Source organism: Periplaneta americana, chromosome 2 (genome assembly GCF_040183065.1).
Source record: "Periplaneta americana isolate PAMFEO1 chromosome 2, P.americana_PAMFEO1_priV1, whole genome shotgun sequence".
NCBI lineage: Eukaryota > Metazoa > Arthropoda > Insecta > Blattodea > Blattidae > Periplaneta > Periplaneta americana.
This window is the reverse complement of record NC_091118.1, coordinates 134815415-134842730: the sequence shown is the minus strand read 5'-3', so window position 1 is coordinate 134842730 and position 27316 is coordinate 134815415. Positions and strand designations below refer to the sequence as shown.

The 27316-nt window shown below is 35.6% G+C and overlaps 1 protein-coding gene and 1 long non-coding RNA gene across 3 annotated transcripts in view; one reads left to right on the top strand and one right to left on the bottom strand.

Moving 5' to 3' along the window:
* Positions 1–17179, bottom strand: part of LOC138694588 (lactadherin-like) — a 119947-nt gene extending 102768 nt beyond the window's left edge. Inside the window, exon 1 of one of the 2 annotated variants that reach the window (XM_069818463.1) lies at positions 16925–17179. Coding sequence is in view for 1 of the 2 variants with exons in the window: in XM_069818462.1 (XP_069674563.1) it covers positions 16929–16973 (45 nt within the window). In the remaining variant the exon portion in view is untranslated. The remainder of the gene's footprint in view (positions 1–16924) is intronic. The other variant, XM_069818462.1, reaches the window with a different exon arrangement.
* The window catches only part of LOC138694591 (uncharacterized), a 210131-nt gene that overhangs the window by 82612 nt on the left and 100203 nt on the right, over positions 1–27316 (top strand). The gene's annotated exons all lie outside the window — the stretch shown is intronic.

Genomic DNA, 27316 nt, shown 5'->3' with positions numbered 1-27316 from the left:
TTCTTTATTAGCGATGCTGCCCCTTATATGGTCAAAGCTGGACAAGCATTATCTGTTGTATATCCTAAATTGACTCATTTTACTTGTGTGGCGCATGCATTTCATCGTGTGGCAGAAGTGGTCAGAGACAATTTCCCTAAAGTAGATTTGTTGATTTCATCAGTGAAAAAAGTATTTCTCAAAGCTCCCAGTAGAGTTAACGTGTTGAAAGAAATGTACCCTGAAATTCCATTGCCACCAAAGCCAATTTTAACTAGATGGGGTACATGGCTAGAAGCAGTTGAATATTATGCCGAACATATAGACTCTATTAACAATGTTCTCCTTGCATTGGACTCTGAAGATGCAGTCTCAATTGATACTGCGAAAACAGTTACCTGTGACATAAGTGTGAAGAATGACTTAGCTCACATTCAGCATACATTTTCATGCATCATAAAAACGCTCAAAAGTCTCCAAAATAGGCACCTTTCACTATCTGAAAGTTTTGAAATTATAAATAGTACTGTGGAACAACTGAATCGTGGTAGAGGTAAAGTTGCAGATGCAGTAAGAGCTAAGGTGGACACTGTACTTTCAAAAAACCCTGGATATGAAGAACTACAAAAGGTTGTTGCTGTGATGAGTGGTGAATCAACAGTGAAGATTAACTTGGACTTATCCCCAGCAGACATTGTGAAATTGAATTATGTACCAGTTACTTCTTGTGACGTCGAACGCTCTTTTAGTCAGTATAAATCTATCCTCGGAGACAATAGAAGAAGATTCACTTTTCAGCACTTGAAAGAAATGTTTGTAACCTATTGTTATGGTAACAGACAATAAAAATTGTGTTTTGTTGAAACTACATTGGAAGATAAGGTACGTCCATTATATTTTTTGTTTAGTTTGATTAAAATGTACCAATATTTAACGTACATAATCATTTTTTTATAATTTTAAGTCCATATTTAATTCCATATTTTGGTAAAAATCCATATTTAATTCCATATTTTGGTAAAAATAACTACATATATATTTACATATTTCATATATTTTTAGTCCATATAAATCCGTTCCCTGTATATATATATATATATATATATATATATATATATATATATATATAGAGAGAGAGAGAGAGAGGGAGAGAGAGAGAGATAGATAGATAGAGAGAGAGATCGCTGAAGAGTGTATAACGAAATTAAGCCGAAGAAAAACGTAAAATCTCAACAATCTTCTGATAAAATAAATAAAGATCATAACACTGTAGCTCTGTACATTTGCCACTAGTCCCGTTTCCTTTAGAGAAAATACCGATTTTGGGTATTTTGCGTCGCGTTTCAGTAAGTGGTTTTCAAAATGCTACGTTAACGTGAAATCGGTAGTATAATATGTCGTCGGTTTACAAACAAAACACATTAAGTCATTACCTACTTCTGAGAAAAAGGAAATAAAAAAATAATTTACTAGCGTCCCTTACTCGCGGTTAATGCATTTCCATAAGTTGATAACTTTATTACCAATTAACTCTGTAATTGCGCTTACAGTGTTACATGCACGAAGTTTAAGTACTTTAATGATGTAGAAGTAAAATCTGCAAGAAACACAAAATCAACTCTTGATATTCTTAATCTACCGGGGTGTATACCCTAATTTTCGTCTATTTGTAGCTTTTTCAGATAACGTCGAGTCGTTTGATATGAAAGCTATAAACAACAGTGTTATCAGTTATTATACTTTACATAGCTGAGCAGTCCCGGAGGCGATGAAGGACAAAATGATTTGTTTGAGTAAAAAACAGTTCCAACTTTATTATGTTTGTTGTTAAGTATAAATTAATAGTTTTCCGCTGTGGCACAAGTGACACGATTCCGGCTACAAAATAATAAAGCAGAGCACAAAATCGCTGCTTAAAGCCCTAAGACAATAGAGAAGACAGGGGACACATCATACCTCTATGAAAAAGAGCTAAATCTCTGTTTCCCTGCCTGAAAGAGTGTTGGCTGTATTTGTAGCTAGAAAGTTCGTAACTTGAGTCACAGTGGAAAACTCTGAGTGAAGCACAAGCTATTCGCAGGGCTAACTCAGTCACCGAAGGCCTACAGACAAAATTCATTCACTTCAATACCGTATGGTGTCAAGGAACTGACAGGTCACTATAGGCCTATTGCTTCAAAAGACAATTACGGGTATCACATATCATCCCATGCGTAAGCGGTATGGTAAGAAACTTTTCCGCAAAATCCTGATTCAGTAATTGCATGACTAAAGTCTTAACAACTGCTATTTGACTTTCAATTGCAGCAACAATTAGATGGTGTTCGGGTAAAGGTGGTTAAGTCATTTTTTGTGCAACTGGAGTTTTGTCCTCCAGGTGAGTACACAAATTAAATTCTACATGTGAGTGTGCAAAATACAAAATAATAGTAGGATTTGATGTGTTTTATTTGTGTAGAAAATTAATTTGCTACAATAGTGACGACTACAACATAATGGCGATGACGATGGTAGGCCTAACTGTAAAAATAAGAATAATGGCAAGAAAATAAGATGTGAAGTAAGAAAACTGTGCAGTAATGGACATCCAAGTAAAACCAAATCTCTAAAGTTACAGTTTTCACTTCTGTGTTCTATTTTAATACATCGTCCGTAATTTCTCAATTAATTTATACTTTCTTCTTAAACGTGACAATTTTGTGCTCCCAATACCGCTTTTAACAATTTTTTTTAAATTATACTGCAACATTTCCCAAGATATCAGTAGAGTAACTGCATTTTAAAGTGTTCTTATATACTTTAAATTTACATTACATTACAGCGTAGGGGAATGATATCACTTACAAAAGTGATTTTTAAAATAAAACCCCTTAATAGTGTATAATTTAAAATATAATTTTGGAAGCCAAACACGGATATACAGATATTATTATGATATACCGAAGTACATATTGATATTTCCGTGCAGAATATTCTCTCAGTTTAGTCACTCATAACGAGTGCACCTCTGCACATGTATGGACATTGTGCCACTGTCATACATCTATGACGCAGTGCATGAGGGTAGGCCACTAGAGGGAACCCAAGAGGTGGAACTTGAACCGAGAGGATTCAATCCGACATCGGGATGGGAATCCGGTGTGGCTTAGTGGATAGAGCGTCAGCACGTAAAGCTGAAAATCCGGGTTCAAATCCCGGTGCCGGAGAGAATTTTTCCCTGTTCCACTCATCTTTCATCATATGAATATACAGGATGATTCAGGTTCTTTGCGACAAACTCTGGAAATCGATAGATCTCGTAGTGAGGATCATTTTTCGTCAAACAGCCCATGTTTTCCGAAGCTTCATTTAGGAGTTACGCGACATCGAAAAAAAAAAAAACAGATTTTAGTGCAATAACAATAAATTATAAAATGAATTATTTTCAAGTATGTTTGGTAACGAATTATAGATGTTTAAAATGTTTACCCTGAACCTGATTACATTCATTACACCGTCGTAGCAGTGATTATAGGACACTGTCGAACATTACTGGTCTGTGTCGAATTTGATCAAAAGCAGCGAATATTCGCACAGTCAGTTCCTCTCTGGTGTCAATTCGAGTGGTTTACACTTCAAATGTCTCCCCCCCCCCCACAAAAAAACTATTATGGACATGAACTCGGGTGAACACACTGGCCACGCAACAGGTCCCGCTCTCCCTATCCTTTGCTCCGCGTAGATGATGTTCAGATGTACTCCTACAAACAGGGTGAAGTGCGTTGGAACGTCATGTTGGAATCACATGTCCCTGCACATCGTGAGCAGCGGAAGCGTGTTCCGAAGGGCGCTCCATTCAAAAGGGGCAGAAAAATGATAGGAAGCTTGGAATCTGTCCCCAAGGGCACTTGAAGAAATAAATGAATAATTCATTTCATAATTAATTGCAAATGTCACTAAAACCTGTCTTTTTATCGATGTCGCGTAGCTCCTAAACGAGGCATCGGAGAACATGGATTGTTTAACGAAAAATGATCCATATTGCGAGATATATCGATCACTAGAGTTTGTCTTAGAGGTCCTGAATCACCCTGTAGATCTAGAAAAGGAAGCTCTACGCAGTTTAGGATGCATGTTTATTTTTACTTGGTTTATTGCATCACAGAGAATTTAACTAAAATATTTAGATCTATGATATTAAAGATTTTAAATAGACTTCTACAATGAAAACTTTATACACTGAGAAGAAAATTATAATCTAAACTTGGTAGAGTTTTTAAATAATGAGAAAATAAAGTTACGAGACGTATCCAGAAAGTGGGCAGTGTTTAGCTATTCATTTTTTTAACTGCTCACTATCATGTTAATTATGGACAATATTGATCATTATTCCAACTGAAAAGAAGCTGATTCTATGCTCCCTCTCATTTACAACTTTGTTCTTCTACACTTTGTCGCTTTCAACCACCACTGATATCCATCAACCTAATCCTCAGGGTTAGGAGTGCTGTCTTCCATTATGTCACAAAAGTGTGTTTTGAATTTATAGCTTGTCTCCCATGCTTCCTTCTTTCTGTTGAAAACAAGTACAGTATTGTTTGGGTCATCTATCAACTTCATATATTCAGCATGTACTTAAATCTAAGGCTTTTTTCCTGACTTTTAATAATAACAAACGTGACATCATGAATTCCCATAAATTCTAATTTCTAGTCTCTTGCTGTCTTGCCACAATTGTAAGAGTTTCCTAAAAATTCAAATTCACATTCATTTGTTCTCATTTCAATTAACAGTTTCGTTAAGAGGCCGCATTTCTTTACTTTCACAACAAAGTATGCTGTATGATGCTATTGAATACGACTATGTTTAATTTTTCCCCTTTAGTTACAGCCCATTCTCATACTAAGGACTCTATGCATTACTACAGTTGGATATTTTATATTAAATTGTTCTTTTATATCTGTGTTCCATGTAAATTCATAATAGATTATTGAATGAGTTATTTTAATAACGACTGTAAATGTTGTATTCCTCCCATGCAAATGGTCCTTGTTTCTTTGTTGTGATCCTTATCATGATCCTTGTCACTGCAATGATCCTTATAGTTCTTGTTGTCTTTATCATGATCCTTATCGTGGTATTTGTTGTCTTTGTTATGGTCCTTATCGTTGTTCATGTTGTGACCCTTATCGTTAACTTTGTCCTTATCGTGGTCCATTTCTAATTATTATCGTGGCCTTTGTCTTTGTTCATGTTGCGTTTCTTATATCGATCCTTGTTTTCCTTGTCATCGTCCTTATTGCGATCCTTACTGTTTTTGCCGTGATCCTTGTGTTTGACAGGTCACGTATCTTTGTTTTCTTTATCGTGGTCTTTGTTGGCATTATAATAGTCCTTATCGTCTTTCTTGCTGCTTTTGTCGTGATCGTTATTAGGTATTTGTTGTCTTTATCATTGTACTTATTGTGATCTTGGTCCCTATCACTTCTTGGTGATAAAAATTGTTTGCCTGTGAACGAAGTACATATAGGAGCTGTTACAATTATCTTTTGATTCTTCTTTAAAAATCAAGTTTCCTGTAGCAACCATATTGCAAATCTTGGTTGCATTCACGACCCGTGAATTCCAATATTTTCCCAATTGCAATACAAGAGTTAATGACATTTCAATCAACTTACTTGTGTGAGTATATATTTCTTACTTCGATTTTCTTGAATAACAAATACAGAAGTGAACTTAATTTAGAGTTAGACTTGTGACTTAAGAGCATGTACAATTAATCCAGTCTATGCAAAACCGACAGCTGCAAAGCAACAGTAACCATCCCATTGACAATCTGAAAGAAATTTAAACAACTAGTTTCATTTTTCACAGCAAAGACATTCTAAAAAGTAAAATAGCTTTGTATATACCACAGGATAAACCGTAAGTAAGGTCATTAATTTCAGGGGGTTATTCTTCGAGATATTTCAAAGAAAACAGTTTAATACAATTTTGTTCGTTTTTCCTTCCTATTCAAGACAAAAATTGTTTTATATGAAACATTTCATAGCTTGTTTAGGGAAAGTCATTGACTGGAATTCTCAATGTGCTAAGCCAGTTTAAGAAAACAGTGTATTATGATAATAAATGATTGATTTAGTTTTGTCCTGTAAATGTGCAGAAATTTGATTCGAACAAATGTAGCTCTTGTTCTGCAAAGGAAGTTTACAATGTTACATTTGTTCGGATCAAATTTCTACACATTTAGAGGACAGAACTAAAATTCTTTCAATTAAATTATTTATTATCATAACACGCTATGAAAAGTTTTATATAAAATAATTTTTATCTCGAAAAGGAAGAAAATGAGGGAAATTGTATTAAACTTTTTTTTGTTTGAAATATCCCTAAGTATAACTTCCTGAAATTAATGATATTACTTACGGTTCACCCTATATGTATTTTCAATTTTATTCAAAACTGAAAATAAAATTTGACATCATTATCAATTTATTAAGGATGGTTAATTCACTACATTATCAAAATATTTAGTGAGTCTAGCATGTTATGGACCTAAATTATACACGCAGTATGTGACATTCAAAAGGATGGGAACCGCTGGCCTACAATATCTTATCCTTGTTTTCAATTTTTAGCCACGTTATTTCTAATTAAGTCATTTTCGTCACAACTGTAAAAACGTGAGATTGGTATCTTATTATATTTCGCTTGAAAGGCTTTGTGAGCTCTTTCAACAGAAAAATTATAACAACTTCGAAATGACCTAGTGCACAGGAAATAAGTAGTGTGGGCTATCTATAATTTCCTAGCTTTCAAGTTCCACTGTCGGAAATTCCTCGCCTAGCTACTGGTGGACTACACCATTTATAAGAAAAGTAAATTGGAAACTACTTTTACATGTAATTCCAGTTTGATGTTCTCTAATTAACCTACAGCCGAGTTGTATCGGAAATTTAAATTGGAACACGAACACGTTTTCAACTCGAATACGCGCTTCTAATGTACAAGTAATAGGGGCAGTTGCCACATATTTTATCGCAGTTGTTTGAGTAGGAAGCCGCTGGAATATAAGAAGAAAATTAATTAAATGCTATAGGTACCCACGTTAGTCCGTTCTCTAGCGCTTATTAGAAGCGAATTAAAATAAGAATCTGAGGTGCTATCATCACCACCATCGAGATAATTACCGTTATCCTAGACGCTATTAATTGGAGGCGATGCACGGTGAGAATGCCATATTCGATAAGGCGCCGACAGCCATCGGGGTGGTGCAGCTACTCCCATACCCGAGACCCGCTCCCTTCTTAATCACGCCCTCACTGAACTGGGTCCGATTAAAACATGACGGACCATATATTACGCTAGTCTACAATTGTTGGACACCAAAGCCTGCACCAAGTACGTATAATCATCAGACTATTTTCTTCGTGATGCTTTGTATTATGTGCAGTGTGTTTCAGTGGATATCCCACTTTTTAATTAGCTATAACCAGGGAAAGGATTTATATGTAAATACATATTTACTTATAAAGCTAATATAATTTATATTTTGCATTATCTTTATGTTTCACAATGTGTAGGGTTGAAAAATCCTACTTTTATTTTCCATATTTTTCCATATTTTAGAGTTTAGTACATATTTTCGTTAATTTCCATATATTTTCCATATTTCATATAAAACAGTCCATATTATATTAGGTTTAACAATAAAACAAAACAAAATTCCATTAACTTTTAAAAATACATTTCAACAATAGAGATTTAAACACATGTTCAGTAATCCCTTTAACATCAGAGTTATTTGAAAATTAGCAGTCCTATCAACAATGGGAAAGTAAGTTACAAAACTGTATTAATTTAATTTAAAATTTTTAACAGACTTCAGTTGTGCAGCTCAACAGTTAAATGCCAGTCAGAGTACACATAGGTTCAGTTTTGTAAATCATACTATAAAGACGGTAAATATGCCAAAAGTACGTCATTCAGTCAATTTAAAATCAAAACTAACAAGTTACATTTCAGAATTTAAAGAAGATGGTTTATCAACTGACAATAAAATATTATTTTGTAATTTGTGTCAGTGTGCAGTATCATCTACACAAAAGTTCCTGGTGCAACAACACATTACAACTAGTAAACATCAGGCCAACAAACAACTAAATTCCAAGCAGAGACAATTGTTTTTAACACAACCAACAACATCGAATGTAAGATCTGAGTTTAACATCGACCTGTGCCGTTCTCTCATCTCTGCTGATATTCCTCTCTACAAACTAAAGAATAAGGTCTTCAGGGAATTCCTTGAAAAATATACTCAACATACAATCCCGGATGAGTCAACACTTAGGAAGACGTATGCTCCATCCATCTACGATGAGACAATACAGAAGATAAGAGATGAAATTAAAGATAGTTCAATTTGGGTTTCCATTGATGAGACTCCCGACAAAGAAGGTAGACTTGTTGGTAATGTAGTTATCGGTTTGTTAAGTGAACAATATTCTGAACGAATTCTTTTACATTGTGATGTTCTAGAAAAGTGCAATAACAAAACTATAGTTAAACTGTTCAACGAAGCTATGGGTATCCTGTGGCCAAAGGGTATTATGTACGATAATGTGTTATTCTTTATTAGCGATGCTGCCCCTTATATGGTCAAAGCTGGACAAGCATTATCTGTTGTATATCCTAAATTGACTCATTTTACTTGTGTGGCGCATGCATTTCATCGTGTGGCAGAAGTGGTCAGAGACAATTTCCCTAAAGTAGATTTGTTGATTTCATCAGTGAAAAAAGTATTTCTCAAAGCTCCCAGTAGAGTTAACGTGTTGAAAGAAATGTACCCTGAAATTCCATTGCCACCAAAGCCAATTTTAACTAGATGGGGTACATGGCTAGAAGCAGTTGAATATTATGCCGAACATATAGACTCTATTAACAATGTTCTCCTTGCATTGGACTCTGAAGATGCAGTCTCAATTGATACTGCGAAAACAGTTACCTGTGACATAAGTGTGAAGAATGACTTAGCTCACATTCAGCATACATTTTCATGCATCATAAAAACGCTCAAAAGTCTCCAAAATAGGCACCTTTCACTATCTGAAAGTTTTGAAATTATAAATAGTACTGTGGAACAACTGAATCGTGGTAGAGGTAAAGTTGCAGATGCAGTAAGAGCTAAGGTGGACACTGTACTTTCAAAAAACCCTGGATATGAAGAACTACAAAAGGTTGTTGCTGTGATGAGTGGTGAATCAACAGTGAAGATTAACTTGGACTTATCCCCAGCAGACATTGTGAAATTGAATTATGTACCAGTTACTTCTTGTGACGTCGAACGCTCTTTTAGTCAGTATAAATCTATCCTCGGAGACAATAGAAGAAGATTCACTTTTCAGCACTTGAAAGAAATGTTTGTAACCTATTGTTATGGTAACAGACAATAAAAATTGTGTTTTGTTGAAACTACATTGGAAGATAAGGTACGTCCATTATATTTTTTGTTTAGTTTGATTAAAATGTACCAATATTTAACGTACATAGTCATTTTTTTATAATTTTAAGTCCATATTTAATTCCATATTTTGGTAAAAATCCATATTTAATTCCATATTTTGGTAAAAATAACTACATATATATTTACATATTTCATATATTTTTAGTCCATATAAATCCGTTCCCTGTCTACTATGTATTATGACTAGGGCTATGATTTTGATGACCTATAAATCATATTCTTAATCGTGTAAATGTTTATTGTCGTAGTTTGTTTATCATTCAAGTTTTCAAAATATCCTTTACAATTGCAGCATAGGAGTGCCAGTTTCTGCCATGATTTTGGAAGAAGAGAGGAGAGTTCCGAATCCCAGAACTGAGCACATACCTACACAATTGAAATAAACAAGTGTTCTCAGGTGGAATATCTTACAGCATACACCAAACTCTTAGATGACCGAAAAACAAAAATTCACGAGGTGTGAAATCAGGTGATCTTGCCGGCCACGGAACAAGTCCATTCTTCTCAATCCATTGTTCTGAAAACTTTACGGCCAAATGTTTTAGATAATGTGCAGCGTACATAAAGGCAGCCGCACATGAATTCAATCGTGCCCCTCCAAAATAAGACTCATGTTAGCGTGTTCCCAATTAAAATTCACGTCGTAACTCTGTAACTAAACTAAGCCGTTTAGACAATTAGTTGATATGACATTTTTTGTTTGTTTACAGATATATAATATGCTGCATACGTTTAAGGTAGTACACAATAATGGGACACCCCTTACTTGGGCAAAAACATTTTATTCGAAATAAGATAGTGTACTAATTAAGATAGTATAGCACATCTTGCGAATGCAAGTTGTTAAAGAAATTACAAAATAAGATTTAAAAGAGAAAATCTATTAATAGAACTGTCAAACATGGTTAGATGAGATTATTGAAGAAAGTTGTTGAGTCAACTGTTCGAAGACAGGTTTGAAACTCATAAGCAACCCCAATAAGGCATCACTCATGAGGCAACTAGGCCAGGAGATAATGGGGTAGGGTGGCCTGTTCCTTTCCCCCTCCAATGCATACATCGCCGATTAGCTACATATTCCACTAATCAGACTTCAGATACATACAAACAATTATTGTTCTTTCTCTGACATATCGTTAAGTGAGATGTGAGATGTACTGCCTGATAATAGATTTAGCCTTCATATCAGCCAAAACCTCAATCAGAGGTGTTTTTTGAAGAAATGTGTAAACAGAAAATTTGAAGCGTTAGGTGTATATATATATATATATACAGGGAAAGGATTTATATGTAAATACATATTTACTTATAAAGCTAATATAATTTATATTTTGCATTATCTTTATGTTTCACAATGTGTAGGGTTGAAAAATCCTACTTTTATTTTCCATATTTTTCCATATTTTAGAGTTTAGTACATATTTTCGTTAATTTCCATATATTTTCCATATTTCATATAAAACAGTCCATATTATATTAGGTTTAACAATAAAACAAAACAAAATTCCATTAACTTTTAAAAATACATTTCAACAATAGAGATTTAAACACATGTTCAGTAATCCCTTTAACATCAGAGTTATTTGAAAATTAGCAGTCCTATCAACAATGGGAAAGTAAGTTACAAAACTGTATTAATTTAATTTAAAATTTTTAACAGACTTCAGTTGTGCAGCTCAACAGTTAAATGCCAGTCAGAGTACACATAGGTTCAGTTTTGTAAATCATACTATAAAGACGGTAAATATGCCAAAAGTACGTCATTCAGTCAATTTAAAATCAAAACTAACAAGTTACATTTCAGAATTTAAAGAAGATGGTTTATCAACTGACAATAAAATATTATTTTGTAATTTGTGTCAGTGTGCAGTATCATCTACACAAAAGTTCCTGGTGCAACAACACATTACAACTAGTAAACATCAGGCCAACAAACAACTAAATTCCAAGCAGAGACAATTGTTTTTAACACAACCAACAACATCGAATGTAAGATCTGAGTTTAACATCGACCTGTGCCGTTCTCTCATCTCTGCTGATATTCCTCTCTACAAACTAAAGAATAAGGTCTTCAGGGAATTCCTTGAAAAATATACTCAACATACAATCCCGGATGAGTCAACACTTAGGAAGACGTATGCTCCATCCATCTACGATGAGACAATACAGAAGATAAGAGATGAAATTAAAGATAGTTCAATTTGGGTTTCCATTGATGAGACTCCCGACAAAGAAGGTAGACTTGTTGGTAATGTAGTTATCGGTTTGTTAAGTGAACAATATTCTGAACGAATTCTTTTACATTGTGATGTTCTAGAAAAGTGCAATAACAAAACTATAGTTAAACTGTTCAACGAAGCTATGGGTATCCTGTGGCCAAAGGGTATTATGTACGATAATGTGTTATTCTTTATTAGCGATGCTGCCCCTTATATGGTCAAAGCTGGACAAGCATTATCTGTTGTATATCCTAAATTGACTCATTTTACTTGTGTGGCGCATGCATTTCATCGTGTGGCAGAAGTGGTCAGAGACAATTTCCCTAAAGTAGATTTGTTGATTTCATCAGTGAAAAAAGTATTTCTCAAAGCTCCCAGTAGAGTTAACGTGTTGAAAGAAATGTACCCTGAAATTCCATTGCCACCAAAGCCAATTTTAACTAGATGGGGTACATGGCTAGAAGCAGTTGAATATTATGCCGAACATATAGACTCTATTAACAATGTTCTCCTTGCATTGGACTCTGAAGATGCAGTCTCAATTGATACTGCGAAAACAGTTACCTGTGACATAAGTGTGAAGAATGACTTAGCTCACATTCAGCATACATTTTCATGCATCATAAAAACGCTCAAAAGTCTCCAAAATAGGCACCTTTCACTATCTGAAAGTTTTGAAATTATAAATAGTACTGTGGAACAACTGAATCGTGGTAGAGGTAAAGTTGCAGATGCAGTAAGAGCTAAGGTGGACACTGTACTTTCAAAAAACCCTGGATATGAAGAACTACAAAAGGTTGTTGCTGTGATGAGTGGTGAATCAACAGTGAAGATTAACTTGGACTTATCCCCAGCAGACATTGTGAAATTGAATTATGTACCAGTTACTTCTTGTGACGTCGAACGCTCTTTTAGTCAGTATAAATCTATCCTCGGAGACAATAGAAGAAGATTCACTTTTCAGCACTTGAAAGAAATGTTTGTAACCTATTGTTATGGTAACAGACAATAAAAATTGTGTTTTGTTGAAACTACATTGGAAGATAAGGTACGTCCATTATATTTTTTGTTTAGTTTGATTAAAATGTACCAATATTTAACGTACATAGTCATTTTTTTATAATTTTAAGTCCATATTTAATTCCATATTTTGGTAAAAATCCATATTTAATTCCATATTTTGGTAAAAATAACTACATATATATTTACATATTTCATATATTTTTAGTCCATATAAATCCGTTCCCTGACTATAACTCTACGTCCATGGGTGACTTTTTAATTGTAAATATATTGAAATGATGCACGAAATCAGGAATTTCAGTGCATACTGGCAGAGTGCAGATTACCTTCGACACATCGTTGTAATGTTCGTTGTTGTTACATAAACATTCATCTCTCAGGCTATGAAAATTCCCAAAACACAAGGATATGAGCATCAGAAAATCCTCATGTGTACCATGAGACATCACTTCATCTATAAAAAATTGGAGAGTGGTGTGCAATATCCGGTCATAGGATCATTGGACCAATTTTCTTTGAAGAAACTGTAAATAACATTTCCATGACCTTCGTTAAGTAGCTAGACGACATCGAACTTACGCAGGGATATTTTCAACAGGATGGCGCCACATGCCACACCTCTAATAAATTCATGGCACACATCAGCAGTCTCTTCGAGGACCGTGTTGTCTCTAAAGATTGTGGCCTCCAAGGTCACCAGATTTGAAGTTAGCGGATTATTGTCTGTGAAGCTATCTCAAGGATAAAGCCTACAGAAACAGATCAGGAACTATCCAGGATTTCTGGACGAACATCGCAACTGAAATAAAGAATACTGACGTAGACACATTGAGGCGTATATCTTAACATGATGAAACTGGCAAGAATGTTTCTCAAGGAGGAGGGGGATACTTCTAGCATATCTTGTAACTGTAAATTATTTTCCCAGAGATAATCTCATTTACACTTAACTACATTAATGTTTTTTGTTGTTTAGTCAAACAATAAACTTAATTAAACAATGAGACATCCAATTGAAACACACTGTAGAATAAACTGACAAATACGACGGTGAAGTTAATAAATAAAATAGTCTTGCTGAAATAAATGATTAATGTATAGAGAATTGTTTCTACTTTTCGTTTCGAAGTCCGTTTTCCGCAGAAACCCGGTAGTGGAGAAGAGCTAAGGAGAAATATCTGGAGTATAAACCCATTAGTTAAGCGTGAATCACTGAATTAATATCTAATATCGTCCATTCGGAGGCTGCGTGATATAAACACCTACTTTTGTGACGCAGACAGTCCGGGTTCGAGTGCCGGTGAGACTTGGAATTTTTAATTGAAAAGTTCATAGTGACAATTGTGGTGGACAAGGTTGAAGATAGGATTTTTCTCAGCATCAACATCATTTTCCTTACATTATCATAGGCTAATATTCATAGCACTACTCCATTAGTTGGCGAAGCGTGGATGGGACTGAGTTAGACACATAGGGTGCTATTCATAGACATTTCGCAGCACGCGCTACGAGCGTACTAAGCTAGCCCCGGCTATCCACTGGTTACTTGTACAGAATTCAAATCATATCCTATCGCTAACACTGGTTTATGAATACGAAAAACGCTGATCATCCACCGGAAACCCGCGCTAAAAATGTCTATGAATACGGCCCATAGAGTTACCTGCATGACATCTGGATATGCAACGAACCTTAGCCCAATCAACTGGGTTAGAGACGTATAGAGTTACCTGCATGGAACTTTAATATGCAGTGAACCTTAGCACCATCAACTGGAGTGGCTGAGAATACGCCTAGGATTCGTCGTCTCTCTTCGAGGTAATGAAAAGGTGTAAGTAATCAGTGGTGGTTCGTGATATAATTTATAAGTTGTTTAAATTCTGAATACGGTCTTGAAGTTATGCAACACGAATTTACCTCTATAGAAAGGAATAAGCAACGTAATACGAGAAAGTGGCTTCTTTTTTATAATCATAATGAAATTACAAAAAAAAAAAACATACTATGTGCAGGATTAGGTGTTATTAAAGACATATGAACAGTTAAAATACAGTAGCCTACTAAATGCTATAAACATATTAAAAATTTTCCTTAAAAACACTTAGTCCTACTTGAAAAGGAACTCCGATCTACGTTCTTTGCTAATTTATTGAAAACTTTCTGGTTGAAATTTTATTGGAAATGTTCATAATCTTCATTTTTCCAGTGTGAGGATTGCTAATGCAGAATGTCTCTCTTGTCCGATGACATTTCTCACAAAATAATGCTTTATTCTCTTCAGTGTAGAAAAACAACGCTCATCCGCAAAGGTTGCAAGCCGAGTTTCACTACCATCCGCAAAACACAGCTTAACGGCTTCGTTTATAAAAAAAATTACGCTAGCCTATGGCCATTAGGTTCACTCAGTCTCTAAAAGAAATGAGTACCAAAGACATTTCCTTTAAGATAAAGACGGTAAGTACGTAGGGCTGACATCTCTACTAGCCTACTACTCCTACTGCTAATGCCTTAACCTCCCGCTACCGTAAAGGCCTCCGCCCTTAATTAGAAATAACTTAAATTTACAGGTACCAAATAATACAAATTCAAGATCAGGGATTAATTTACCTCCACAGACGTGATAATATATTGTAGATTGTCTTAAACTTTCTGCTGTCACTATATAACCATTTAGTTGTATGATAATAATTCTAGTTCGTTAATTTTCATATTCCTTGCAGGGTTTACCTGATACTCAATTAACAATATAGAATACCAACTTCAATCTTAATAAAATTCATTATTTGTGAATAGAAAGAGAAAGGTAAGACTTGATCCTGGAAACTGACGAAATTATTTACAGTATCTTTCTGATGAACACACAAACAAGTCTATCTGAAAGTTTATGTCGAACATCACACAAAGATAAAAGCAATAGATCCAGAAGATTTTTTCTGGGAAGAAATGTCATAATTAGGGCTAGGATTTTGATGAAATTGCATATTTTTTCTAGTAAGCCAGAAACATTGCTGCTTTAGTATTTGTACGTTATGTGATAAACTGAATATTTTAAAACATATTTGTTAGGACATTTTTTTGCATTTTTTTACCTCTTACAACTCATAAGAGCATTTTTTGTTTTATTCGGTCATTTTTGGGATATTTTCATTTAATTTTGGCCATTAATTCCCATTATTCATGTAAAATATTATTTATTTCCTTCGATATTTTCTCTACATATTTTTTCAATTAATACCCATTATATTGTATATTATTTCAATCGTTTTTCTACACAAATATTGTCATTTTAACGTAGTACACCCCCACGTAATGGATCAGTCCAACCACCTCTTCAATATAGACTCCTCTATATCTGCTAGTTCCGGATAATAGTGGTCTTGTGGTGGGCTACATAGAACTACATCAGGTAAAATAAGTAATTAAAGTGTACTACTTAGAAAAATGATGTAAAATTAAATAAACTTGAATGTTGGTACTAGAATTTAATTTAATTACTAGTCTGAATATTAATATTCCTACTAAGCCAATTATGTAAGATCAATTTTATGGCATTTTAAGGGGATTTTTGGAAGATTTTTAGTTCATAAATGCATTGTTTTTAGGATAAAATCAAAGTACGAAAAGATTACCTGGTTAATGAAAGCTAGACAATTTATCATAGAAGTTAAGAACAAAGAATATTTTTTGTATTTACTGTAGCCTATTACAAATTAAACCTAGAATAAGAAAATTGTATAGTGATGAAATTACCGGATATTGAAATATTTTGTGATAGATTAAGAGAAGTATTTACAAGAAACCATAATCTGAACGAGTCTCAATTACTGACCAAGTGCCTAGTAAATTTGCGTTTGAATTCAATTTTATTTCGACAGTCCCTGATGCTAGCAGGTAGCGAATTACAGAGTCTTGGCAGGGCTTTGTGAAAGAGGATGAGTATGAGGAGATGCGATGGTACTACTACTACTACTACTACTACTACTACTACTACTACTACTACTACTACTACTACTACTACTACTACTACTACTACTACTACTACATGGAAAATAATTGTTTCTGAAGGAGATGGCTACAGGCCATTTTCTTGAAACGTCAAAATTGTAACTTTTTTATTTTCTTTTTTGTGCTTTGAAGAAATTAATATTACGATAATCTCATTTAAATTGCTATGTATGTCAAGGGCATTTTCTGCACGTACTCACAGCAGCAAGAGGAATGGGTTGCTGTAGCTCTGAGACAGTTGACATGCGACATCCATTCCAGTGCGGTGGTTCCGTCTCGAGGCCATCAAGTGTGAAGAATCGCGCCGGGGTCCGATGGTCTTTCCTGCAGGCCAGCAGCGCTCCACACGTGCACCATCACGAGTCCACGGACCTACTAACTCAACTGCTCACTCTCCATCCTCGGAGATCTTCCTCCTCCCTCTTCTATCTCTCCTCCAGCTCGAGGAATTTCACACCTCCGAATTACTCCATCTGCGCATGAGTTCTTTCAAGATCTTGTTCAACGTCCACCAGTTGTTTTTTGTTCTAGACTTGGAATCTCGTGATCACTGATTACTGCTGTTCGGCCATAGAAGGGGGGTAATAAACAAACGTGTGGTGGGGGGGGGGGTGAGAAGAAAGGGAAATATGGACAAATGAACAAGTTCTGTGCGTTGGGTCTGGACCAGTTAATATCCTTCCTATTACCCAAGCTTTTGGTAACAGTCTTACTATTTCATTGTAACAAATACGTATAGGGCCTAATATTGTGATGATGGAAAAGAAAAACATTAAGACATTTACACGTTTTCAGTACCCCTGATTTCGAAAAGTAATTTTGGAATGCATACTTCCCATCCATATTTCTGGTTGGGTACATCTGTTCTCTGGGAAATTATTGTACGGATATTGTTCAAACTCGTTATCTGTTAGTAATTTATCCAGAAGATATAGGTATGAAAAAATAGCATTATTATTATTATTATTATTATTATTATTATTATTATTATTATTATTATTATTATTATTATCATCATCATCATGAAGTAAGGGATGAATATAAATGTCAATAGGACGAAGACCATGGATGTCGGAAGAAAAATAAAGAAGGTAAACATGCAAATACTAAATGAGGCAGTAGAGGAAGTGGACAGCTTCAAATACTTGGGGTGTACTATAAGCAGTAATATGAGTTGCTGCCAGGAAGTCAAAAAGAGGACGGCAATGACAAAGGAAGTTTTTTAATAGAAAAAGGAGCAGCTTCTGCGATCCTCTGGAAAAAGAACTAAGGAAGGGACTAGTGGAATGCTTTATGTGCAGTGTAGCATTGTCTAGGGCAGGAACATTGATTTTACGACGAAGTGAAGAGAAGCGACTAGAAACATTTGAAATGTGGATATGGAGAAAAATGGAACGTGTGAAATGGACAGACAAAATAAGAAACGAAGCCGTGTTGGAAAGAGTGGATGAAGAAAAAATGTTGCTGAAACTGATTAGGAGGAGAAAAACGAACTGGTTGGGTCACTGGCTAAGAAGAAGCTGTCTACTGAAGGATGCACTGGAAGGAATGGTGGACGGGAGAAGAATTTAGGGCAGAAGAAGATATCAAATGATGAGACGATATTAAGATGTAGCTTATGGATCGTATGCGGAGTCTAAGAGGAAGGCAGAAAATAAGAGCAATTGAGGACCGTTTCTGCAAAACTTGCTAACTGTAAAAACTAAATTTTATAGGAGAAACAAAAAACTGAAATAACTGTAAGTTTTGCTATAACTCTCACTTAGCAGAAAGCAAGTTTTGAAAAAACGATCACACTTTCACACACTACTGTGAAGGAAATAATAAGATTTTCCTAAGAAGCTTTTAACATCATGTAGAGGCCTGTCTTATGTTAACTAATTCACCAAAATCTCAATTTTGAAAATGTTGCACTTAGCAAGTTTTGCAAAAACGGTCCTCAATTGGAGAATATTGGGTTTGCAGAGAAAGACCTGTCCTTGGGCAGAACATTATGTATGTAATATATCATTATCTTTATCAGTATTAGTATTATTATTATTATTATTATTATTATTATTATTATTATTATTATTATTATTATTATTATTATTATTATTATTATTATTATTTTATTTTTAAATTGAAGTCTTTTCGGCTTCAATTCGCCTCTTCAATTAGAAAAGTGTGCAAACATTCTGTCGATCACTACTCCTATATAGAGTGGAGAAGGAAAGATTTCTAACGAGAAATTCCAAATTGTAGAATTTGTAACTAAAATACTATAGTCTATCAACACTAGTTTCCATAAATTCATTTATATCATAAAAAGGTTTTTGATTAGCCAGTCACGAATAACACATCTAAATCTATTAAAATTATCAATATGTGCACTATAAGCAAGTTTATTAAACATAGACAATGCAATTGATGTAAACCGGTGTTTAGACTTGGCTAATCTAACCCTAGAGGTCACAATGTGGTAATTATGACTTGTAGAATAATGATGAATCTCACTATGTGAATCATAACTTTTTAAATTCGATTTAATTTTAATCAAGCAATGGAAAATACACAAGTTAACAACAGCTAAATGTTTTTCAGAAACAAATAAAGGTCTGCCGTGAGCATCAAAATCAGAATCAGTCAAAATTCGTACTAAAAAAAAGATTAGTATTGATGGAGAACTTTGGAAGTGAGAATGTTGTGACTTTTTAACTGAAAAGATCTGGAAAAAATTGTCGTGAATAATTTTATAAAACTGATAAAATGATACGCCTATATATTTCAATAATAATTATTGCTGCATGGTATATGTGAGGGTATCGTTTAATGATTCCGTTCATATGTTCCTGAGTTGGAATTCTGTTTACTGATCACCTATTATTTCTGTTAAGTCAGAGAAGAAAAGAGGAAACAAAAGTGGCGAGAGAAAGAAGGGGAAATGTAGACAAGTGAACTAGTTTGGTCTATGTAGCCTGAGGCGATTAACACCTTTCCCCCTATCTGAAGTATTTCCATTTCATTTTGTGAGTTATTTTGAGAGTTCTGTTTGTATACAGTATACACTACGTACGAGACAGTTTGTTAAAGAGATTCTTTGTTCGAAGGCAGTCATTCCGTATGGGACTTCTCTCACAAACTGAAAACTTAAGATTTTAATAGTTCGTAAACACATATCAAAATCTTCTCTCTCTAAAAATTCATAATAACTTATCAGTTTATCTGCGATGTGCAGGCATATGCGGTTTAATAAGTAAATAAATAAGTAATTAAATAAGTGAATAAGATCTAACTGTACATCATCATATCACGGGCATAGCTGATATTTGTCTGCTGATCCTGAGCTGCGCTGGAGCGTGGGTTCGAATCCCTCTAGGGCTGATTATCTGATTGCCCCCCCCCCCGAGGATTTCCTCAAGTGTAAGACGAATGTCAGATAATCTGTGGCGCATTCTCTCCAACATTTCGCCAAATAACATCTCGCGATCACCAATTTCATCGACGCTAAGTAACGTAGTAGTTAATAGAGCGTCATTAAATAAAAACTAACTAAAGAAATATTAACCACTGTTGTCCTCTACGTAGTTTACCGCCCACTTCTTTGTTCTGGCTTCACAAAGTTCAAGTTGCCTTATAAAAGTATCTTCATTTTCTAGGTCTGAGGAATTTCGTATCCTCTTGATACATGATTGATTACTATCTCACATCAAATCCGATAAGGCATTCATTCCCAACAGATTGTAAAGTAATTTTGATGACAAAGTGTAACTATTCAACAATCGAAATAATTTTATTTCTGTTGTTTGCATATTTTGTTCTCAATATTTTGTATGTGTAGTACTTAGATTGTGAGGCATAAGTTAGAATCGGACAGCAACTGTTTTATAAAAAATTTTAATATTTTTCCTCCGCATACTTCATAGCTAAATTCTATTAATCGTTTGCATTTATTAATCCTCTTATGAATATTAATCGACCAAATGTGGCATTTTCGGATTTTCACATTTTCTTGCTATTCCCGCCTCATAGAATCAGAACCTGTCATTGGTTCTCTCATAAACCCATGTGTAGTATTAGAAACTGAAGTTCATGTAATATGCTGTTCCAAAAAATAAAATGAATTGAAACTTTGTTTTTGCTCTCCTGAAAAGTTGCCTTTTGGTTCATAACCCACTTATTGTACTGAGATCTTCAATTGTTTTTCCTCTAACACATGGTCAAGTGAGATGTACTGTCTGATAATATATGAAGCATTTGGACACTTAAAGTAAATCCATGGTGCTACAGCCCATTAAGGGCCAAGACCGACCAGCCGGCTGCAGGCCTCACGTCCACATGCGAGACAGAGGTGGACGATCGTCCAACCAATATGGAGGTATCGTGTGGTTAGCACGATGATCCCCTCATTTGGACACTTAGGAGTATTAATTGAGTCTTTCAGAGCCTTCTCAAAAATCTCAGTATCATAATTTATTATTTATGATGTAAGTATTAGTGACTTTTATAGGCCTAAACTCACATCCTGCAGACTTTTGTTCCTATGAAACATGTGCGTGAGAAGTTACCTCCGGTAATTTTTCTTTGAGGACTCTATTGTGGCAAAAAATAAGTTTATTTTCCTTTCTGAACGATACTGTATACTTACGTACTTATAAATGGATTTTAAGGAACCCGGAGGTTCATTGCTGCCCTAACTTAGGCCCGCCATCGGTCCCTATCCTGAGCAAGATTAATCCAGTCTCTACCAACATATCCCACCTCCCTCAAATCATATGCAAATCTTAAACCTCGCATTCAATATCGATTATGGAAACCACTAATCATCGAGAACAACAAAATTCTAACATATACTGTCGATAATCGAATCCAGATGTCGTAGTTTTGTTATTAGAAGAAATATCAATGGCGATTTTTATACTATTCACATTGAAGAAACAAGGAAAAGAATATTAGTCTATTTTTGTAACTATGACAGAAAATAACACACACGCACGACTTACAGTGAGTAATCATTTGAATGCCAGCATGACGTTAAAATTTAGGGTCCCATTTGTCACCACCAAAAGAGGGAGGGCCAACACAGGATGTGGAAGTGTGGCCTGCATTGTGTTGAAGCGGCGTGACTAGTGCTGCCCCCCGCAGAGAACAAAGACGAACGCAGCTTAAATAGTAACAAAGTGAATTAACAACGTAAGAAACTGGGACCGAAAGGAGAAAGAGGAACCTCCCTTGCTCGTAAATAGTTCTCAAGAATTGACGTATTTTGGATTTTTTTTTTTTTTTCGGGCGATCTATGGTCGATCCGAAGCGCTGAGTCTCAATATAATATGACTCATCGTGTGTCCCACGGATAAGGATATCACAATCAATTCAGACGCAAGTACGAACTTACATAGGCTGACTAGTTTGAGCCTCTTACATCCTCGCGAACCAGATACACTTCCTGAAGTATTTACACCTAGCTTCAACCAGTTTAGGACAAGGCGTGTGAAAGAATGCTTCTTAGTGCAAAGTATACACATGAGTTCATTAATAATGTCTTTTGAAACAGCAATGACTAGTCAATATGCCTGTCACCATGTTTATGCTCCTTTCGTATATTAGAATAATTATTGACTATAGTCAAGTTATGGTTCTTCAATGAGGAGTTCAGCCTGAATCATGGCTGATTCCTCACTCAAAGCCCTCATCTTTCAATGCTCGGAATTCAGCAATTACAAGAAGGCACTGTATAAGGTTCCGATTTAAAAGAGACAGTGTAAACCCCTTTCTTATTAGCATCAGTCGTCTTATTATCTATGACACCAGGAACCCATTAAAGATAGGGTTTATCATTCCTTGCCAATCGGTCCAGAATGTCTTCACTCAACCAATTTAGAGGTCAATGCAGAGAAAAGAATAGAAGAATGTAGTGGAAAGGAGAATAGAAAAATTCACAGAGAAAAAAATGTATTGTTTATTGTTAGTAAAATAACATGTACAAAAATACAGTCTTAATTCTTCCCTAAAGGAGTAAAAACTCGTGCTCAGGGAGTTATCTAAACACATACTTAACACAAACAAAGATAATTATTTGGCACAAAGTGGATCAAGAAAAAAAATTATAGGAATAAATTAACTTTAAAAATACAATTTCAATTTTAACAAACATTTCAATTTTTAACAAAAAGTAGTATGAAAGTACTTGCAGAGAAAATAAAAAAGAAGAAATCATAGAGAAAGGGAGGAAATAAGAACGCACAGAGAAAGTAGAAAAGAAGAATACACAAAGAAAGTAGAATAGAAGAATACACAGAGAAAGTAGAAGAGAAGAATACACAGAGAAAGTAGAATAGAATGCACATAGGGAAAATAGAAGAACTCATAGAGAAAGCAGAAAAGGAGAATGCACAGAGAAAGTAGAATACAAGAAAACACATAGAATCGGAGAATAGAAGAACGCACAGAAAAAGTAGAATAGAATAACGCATAGAAAAATTATAATAGAAAAATGCGCAGACAAAAGGAGAATAGAAGGACGCAAGAGAAAAGGATAATAGAAGAATGTATAGAGAAAGAGAGAATAGAAGGACATTGAGAGATGTGGAATAGAAAAACGCACAAAAGGAGGGAGAATAGAATAATGCAAAGAGAAAGAGAGAATTGAAAGAACGCACAGAGAAGGGGAGAATAGAAAAATACACAGAGATTACAGAACGCACGGAGAAAGGGAGAATAGAAGAACGTACACGAAAATGGAAAATAGAAGAAAGCACAGAAAATAGAGAAAAAGATAATATAATGTTGCACTTAGTAAATGAGACTATATATGTGGTCAGCAAAATCATATATTCTCATTCCCCTTATATTTTTCGAGGAACACGTTAACATGGTAAAAAAAAAACTCTGCCTGAAAAAATCGGGGTGTGTCTATGTCCGGGACACGATCGTGGGTTTTACGTGAATATATCTGGCTTAAATCGAAAGATCTAGATTCGATCTTTCGTTTGGCACCAAAATCAATGCGCTAGCACATGTGAGACGCAAGATATACTGCCTTGAAATTTTCGCCCACGCCCAAAATAGCCGCCAGTCCCTGAGGGCCCACACTCCGCCTCGCGCATTCGCGGCGTCAACGCAAGGTCATGTTCACATCATAGTCGTATACCCGATCGAACGAGACCACATTTATTTCAATCGTGATATTAGACACGAAGTTACAGTGTCGGAATGGATCATCCTGCAAAGATTACATCGCCGTTTCCGTCCTGATATCTGGAATCTGTTAAAGACGTAACCCAAGTAGAATATAAATTTTACAATAGAGCCTTATTCCATATACTTTATACAAACTCCTTACAGTTTATCCCATTTTGGAGCTCTAAATAAAAATATACGGGTTCCACAAGTCAAAATTTTGTCGGGACTACAGATCCTCCAGATTTCCTTATCGCGGTAATATACATAGACTATAATAGTTATTTACGTTACAGGGACCGAAAGTGAGGTTTTACTTATGAGTTTGAAAGTTTTTTCTTCTGATCTACAACACAGCATATGATGTATTAGTATTGCCATTAAAATTATCTTAGGCTCGAAGTCTATTCAATCTTAAGCAGTCATCGTCACCCTCCTACTTTCAAGTATATATGCCAGACTGGACTTTCCTTTTAAAAGTATATTTCTGCGTTTCTTATTTGCATGTGACGTTATTACATCGTCATTTCTCTCATTATTGTGGGACTTTGTATGAATACTAAACACAAACAAATAGGAGTCTCTGAACAACGTGGTCGGTGTGACAGAAGATCGTCGCTTTAAGTATATATGTCACAGTCAAGTCTTTGAGTTTGAATACCAGCTATTGGTAACTGATAACCTGTGTGTGTGTGCCTACTTCCAGATAGTTGGAAGGTACAAGGAGAGGAGGTAGAGTACCCTATTTAGCTAAACTCAGTACCACTGCATGAATTGAGATAATACCCTCAGTCTATACTATTCTCCATAGGAAATGACTGTACTTGTGCGCTTGGCGTACGTTATATTTCCGTATTCGCACCAGCAGGATTGTCTGAACTGAAAACGTTGATCGCGATTACATGTTGGTCCGTGCCGGTGGAAGGCAATGTTTGTTTTCAGAACACTACCTGCTCGCATCCTCCTTGCCTCACTCCATCCCCTCATGCAACGGTCGCCAAGCTCAGAGATTGGTCTCGGTATTCGTAAGCACTTTCAAGGACGATGCAAAGCAACCCATTCTCACATGGTGAGTGACATGCCTATTAGGGCTGCACTATTTGAATTTTGTGTTTAAAACAGAAATTATACTGAAAAGTCGGGAGCAGTTCACAGTAACATTTCTTGTAAAGAGCTCAAATGCCTCTTGCTCTGATATGGGCGGGCTGGGGTTTGAAAATTTGTAATATAGGAGGGGGGAGGGGAAGTAGGGCCAGGACATTAACGTTGCGCTGCCACGAATACTTAAAAGAATGGGCGTCACTGTGGTGGAATGGAAGCACCGCTCTGAGGCATATACTAATAAACACTGCCATTACCGCATGTTCATTACAAGATTCAAACTGTAATAGTTACGTCCTTGAGAGAGGCAATAAAGCATTTTCACTGCTGTGTTATATACATAAAAATGTGTCGCCGATACTTCGATATTCGTCCGCCTGCAGGCAAATGTGAAATGTCATTGCTCCCTTAAGTTCATTCTACAAATTTTTACTCATTCATTAATATTAAGTATAGAGAAAGTACTGCAACACTACAAATCATTTGTTTCGAGATCTCTAATTAGTTGCCAGAGATAAATTGAAATATTATTTAATGAGATGGGAGAGCGGACTGCTAAAAGCTGGATTTTTTTCTGTTATGCAAACATGTCCGTCCATCGGCGTCACTCAGGCTGTAGCACGTTTACGTGCTGATCCAGAGCTGCGCTCGGATGTGTGTTCGATTCCCGCTTGGAATGATTCCTTTGTTTTTTTTTTTTTTCCTTAGTGCTCCCGAATGTCGGTTAATTTCTGGCGAATCTTCGGCCTCATTTCGCCAAACACCATCTCCTTATCACTAATTCCATTGATGCTAAATATCCTCGTAGTTGATACAGCATCGTTAAATAATCGAATAATAATAATAACATGCTTCCAGTTTTAAAATAGGCGATATTTATTTATTTAATTTGTTTTATTAGTTTATTTTACGACGCTTTATCAACATCTTAAGTTATTTAGCATCTGAATGAGATGAAGGTGATAATGCCGGTGAAATGAGTCCGGGATCCAAGTAGGCTATATTAGTGCCCAATATTTCTCAATTTGTATTCCTTCTAAATACTCCACCGGCGTAGCTCGGCCGGTAGGCGTTTGCATGCTGGTTCGGAGTTACGTTCGGACTGATTAACTGGTTGGATTTTTCGAGATTTTCCCCCTAATGTAAGGCGAATGTCAGGTAATGTAAGGCGAATCCTCGCATCATCTCGCCAAATACCATCTCATCACCAATTCCATCGACACTAAATAACAAAGTAGTTGACACAGCGTCGTTAAATAACCAAGTAAAAAACTACTACTACTACCACCACCACCACCACCACCGCCACCATCACATAACACTTAGGAGCCTCGAAATCCTTTGACCTATCGCAAGTAGTCATCGCTGTCGTAATCATCACCATCACCACCACCACCACCACCACCACCACCACCAGCAATACCGTTATGTTAACTGAGTCAAGATTAGAAAATTAGGCCATTTCTGCCCTCACTCTTGAGGTATGATCACACGTCGCTACTTTTGCTGCGCAACTTTTTCTGCTACTGCTGTTGCAAAAGTTGAGCATCGTGTTCACACGTAGGCCAACAACCAAAAGCTGCAGGCTACTTTTCGTGCTGTGAAACTCGAGAAAAATGGAGATAATCTTATCTGAATTTCCAATCACTTGCTCAAAATGTTCTCCATTACGTTCTTGTACTTATTTCTATATTTCTCTTTACTTCATCCAAACGAATATTAAACAACAATAGAATAGGGAATCTTCCTGTCTAATTTCACATTCAGTTTTACAGCTTCTTGACGTTTTAATTGCGTTAACAGAGATACTTCTCCAAATTTAGATTTCCATAGACATCTCACTTTCGTAAAAACAATGATTTCCATAAAACTCGTATAGTGAGAAAGGTGGTGGTGGTGGTGGTGGTGGTGGTCCAATGTCTAGGCACTTGACAATGCAGTCATTCGAAATCTTGCACTCCAGTATTTTTCTACGATGTTATCTTCTTGTAGCAATGCTGTGCAACTTTTGTTGTGTTCCACGTTCTTCCTTTCTTCCAGTGGCGGCTGCTCCCTACGTGCTAACGTGCTGTAGCACGCCATAAAATTATCGTCGAAATAATATTGTTAAAAAAAACGCACATAATACAAATTCTACTTATAATAGTTCACTATTTTCGATAATTTGGTGCTATGGACTCAATGGAATCCATCCTTACTCTACGTGCTAATTCCCTATTTAGCCCGGCTAGCAGTGTCTGCTCATGCGCAGAACAGCACTTCACCTCGCCCTCCTTGATATTTTGTCCTGCTTTTTCACACAACATCGTGCTCACTATTGTGCAGCGCG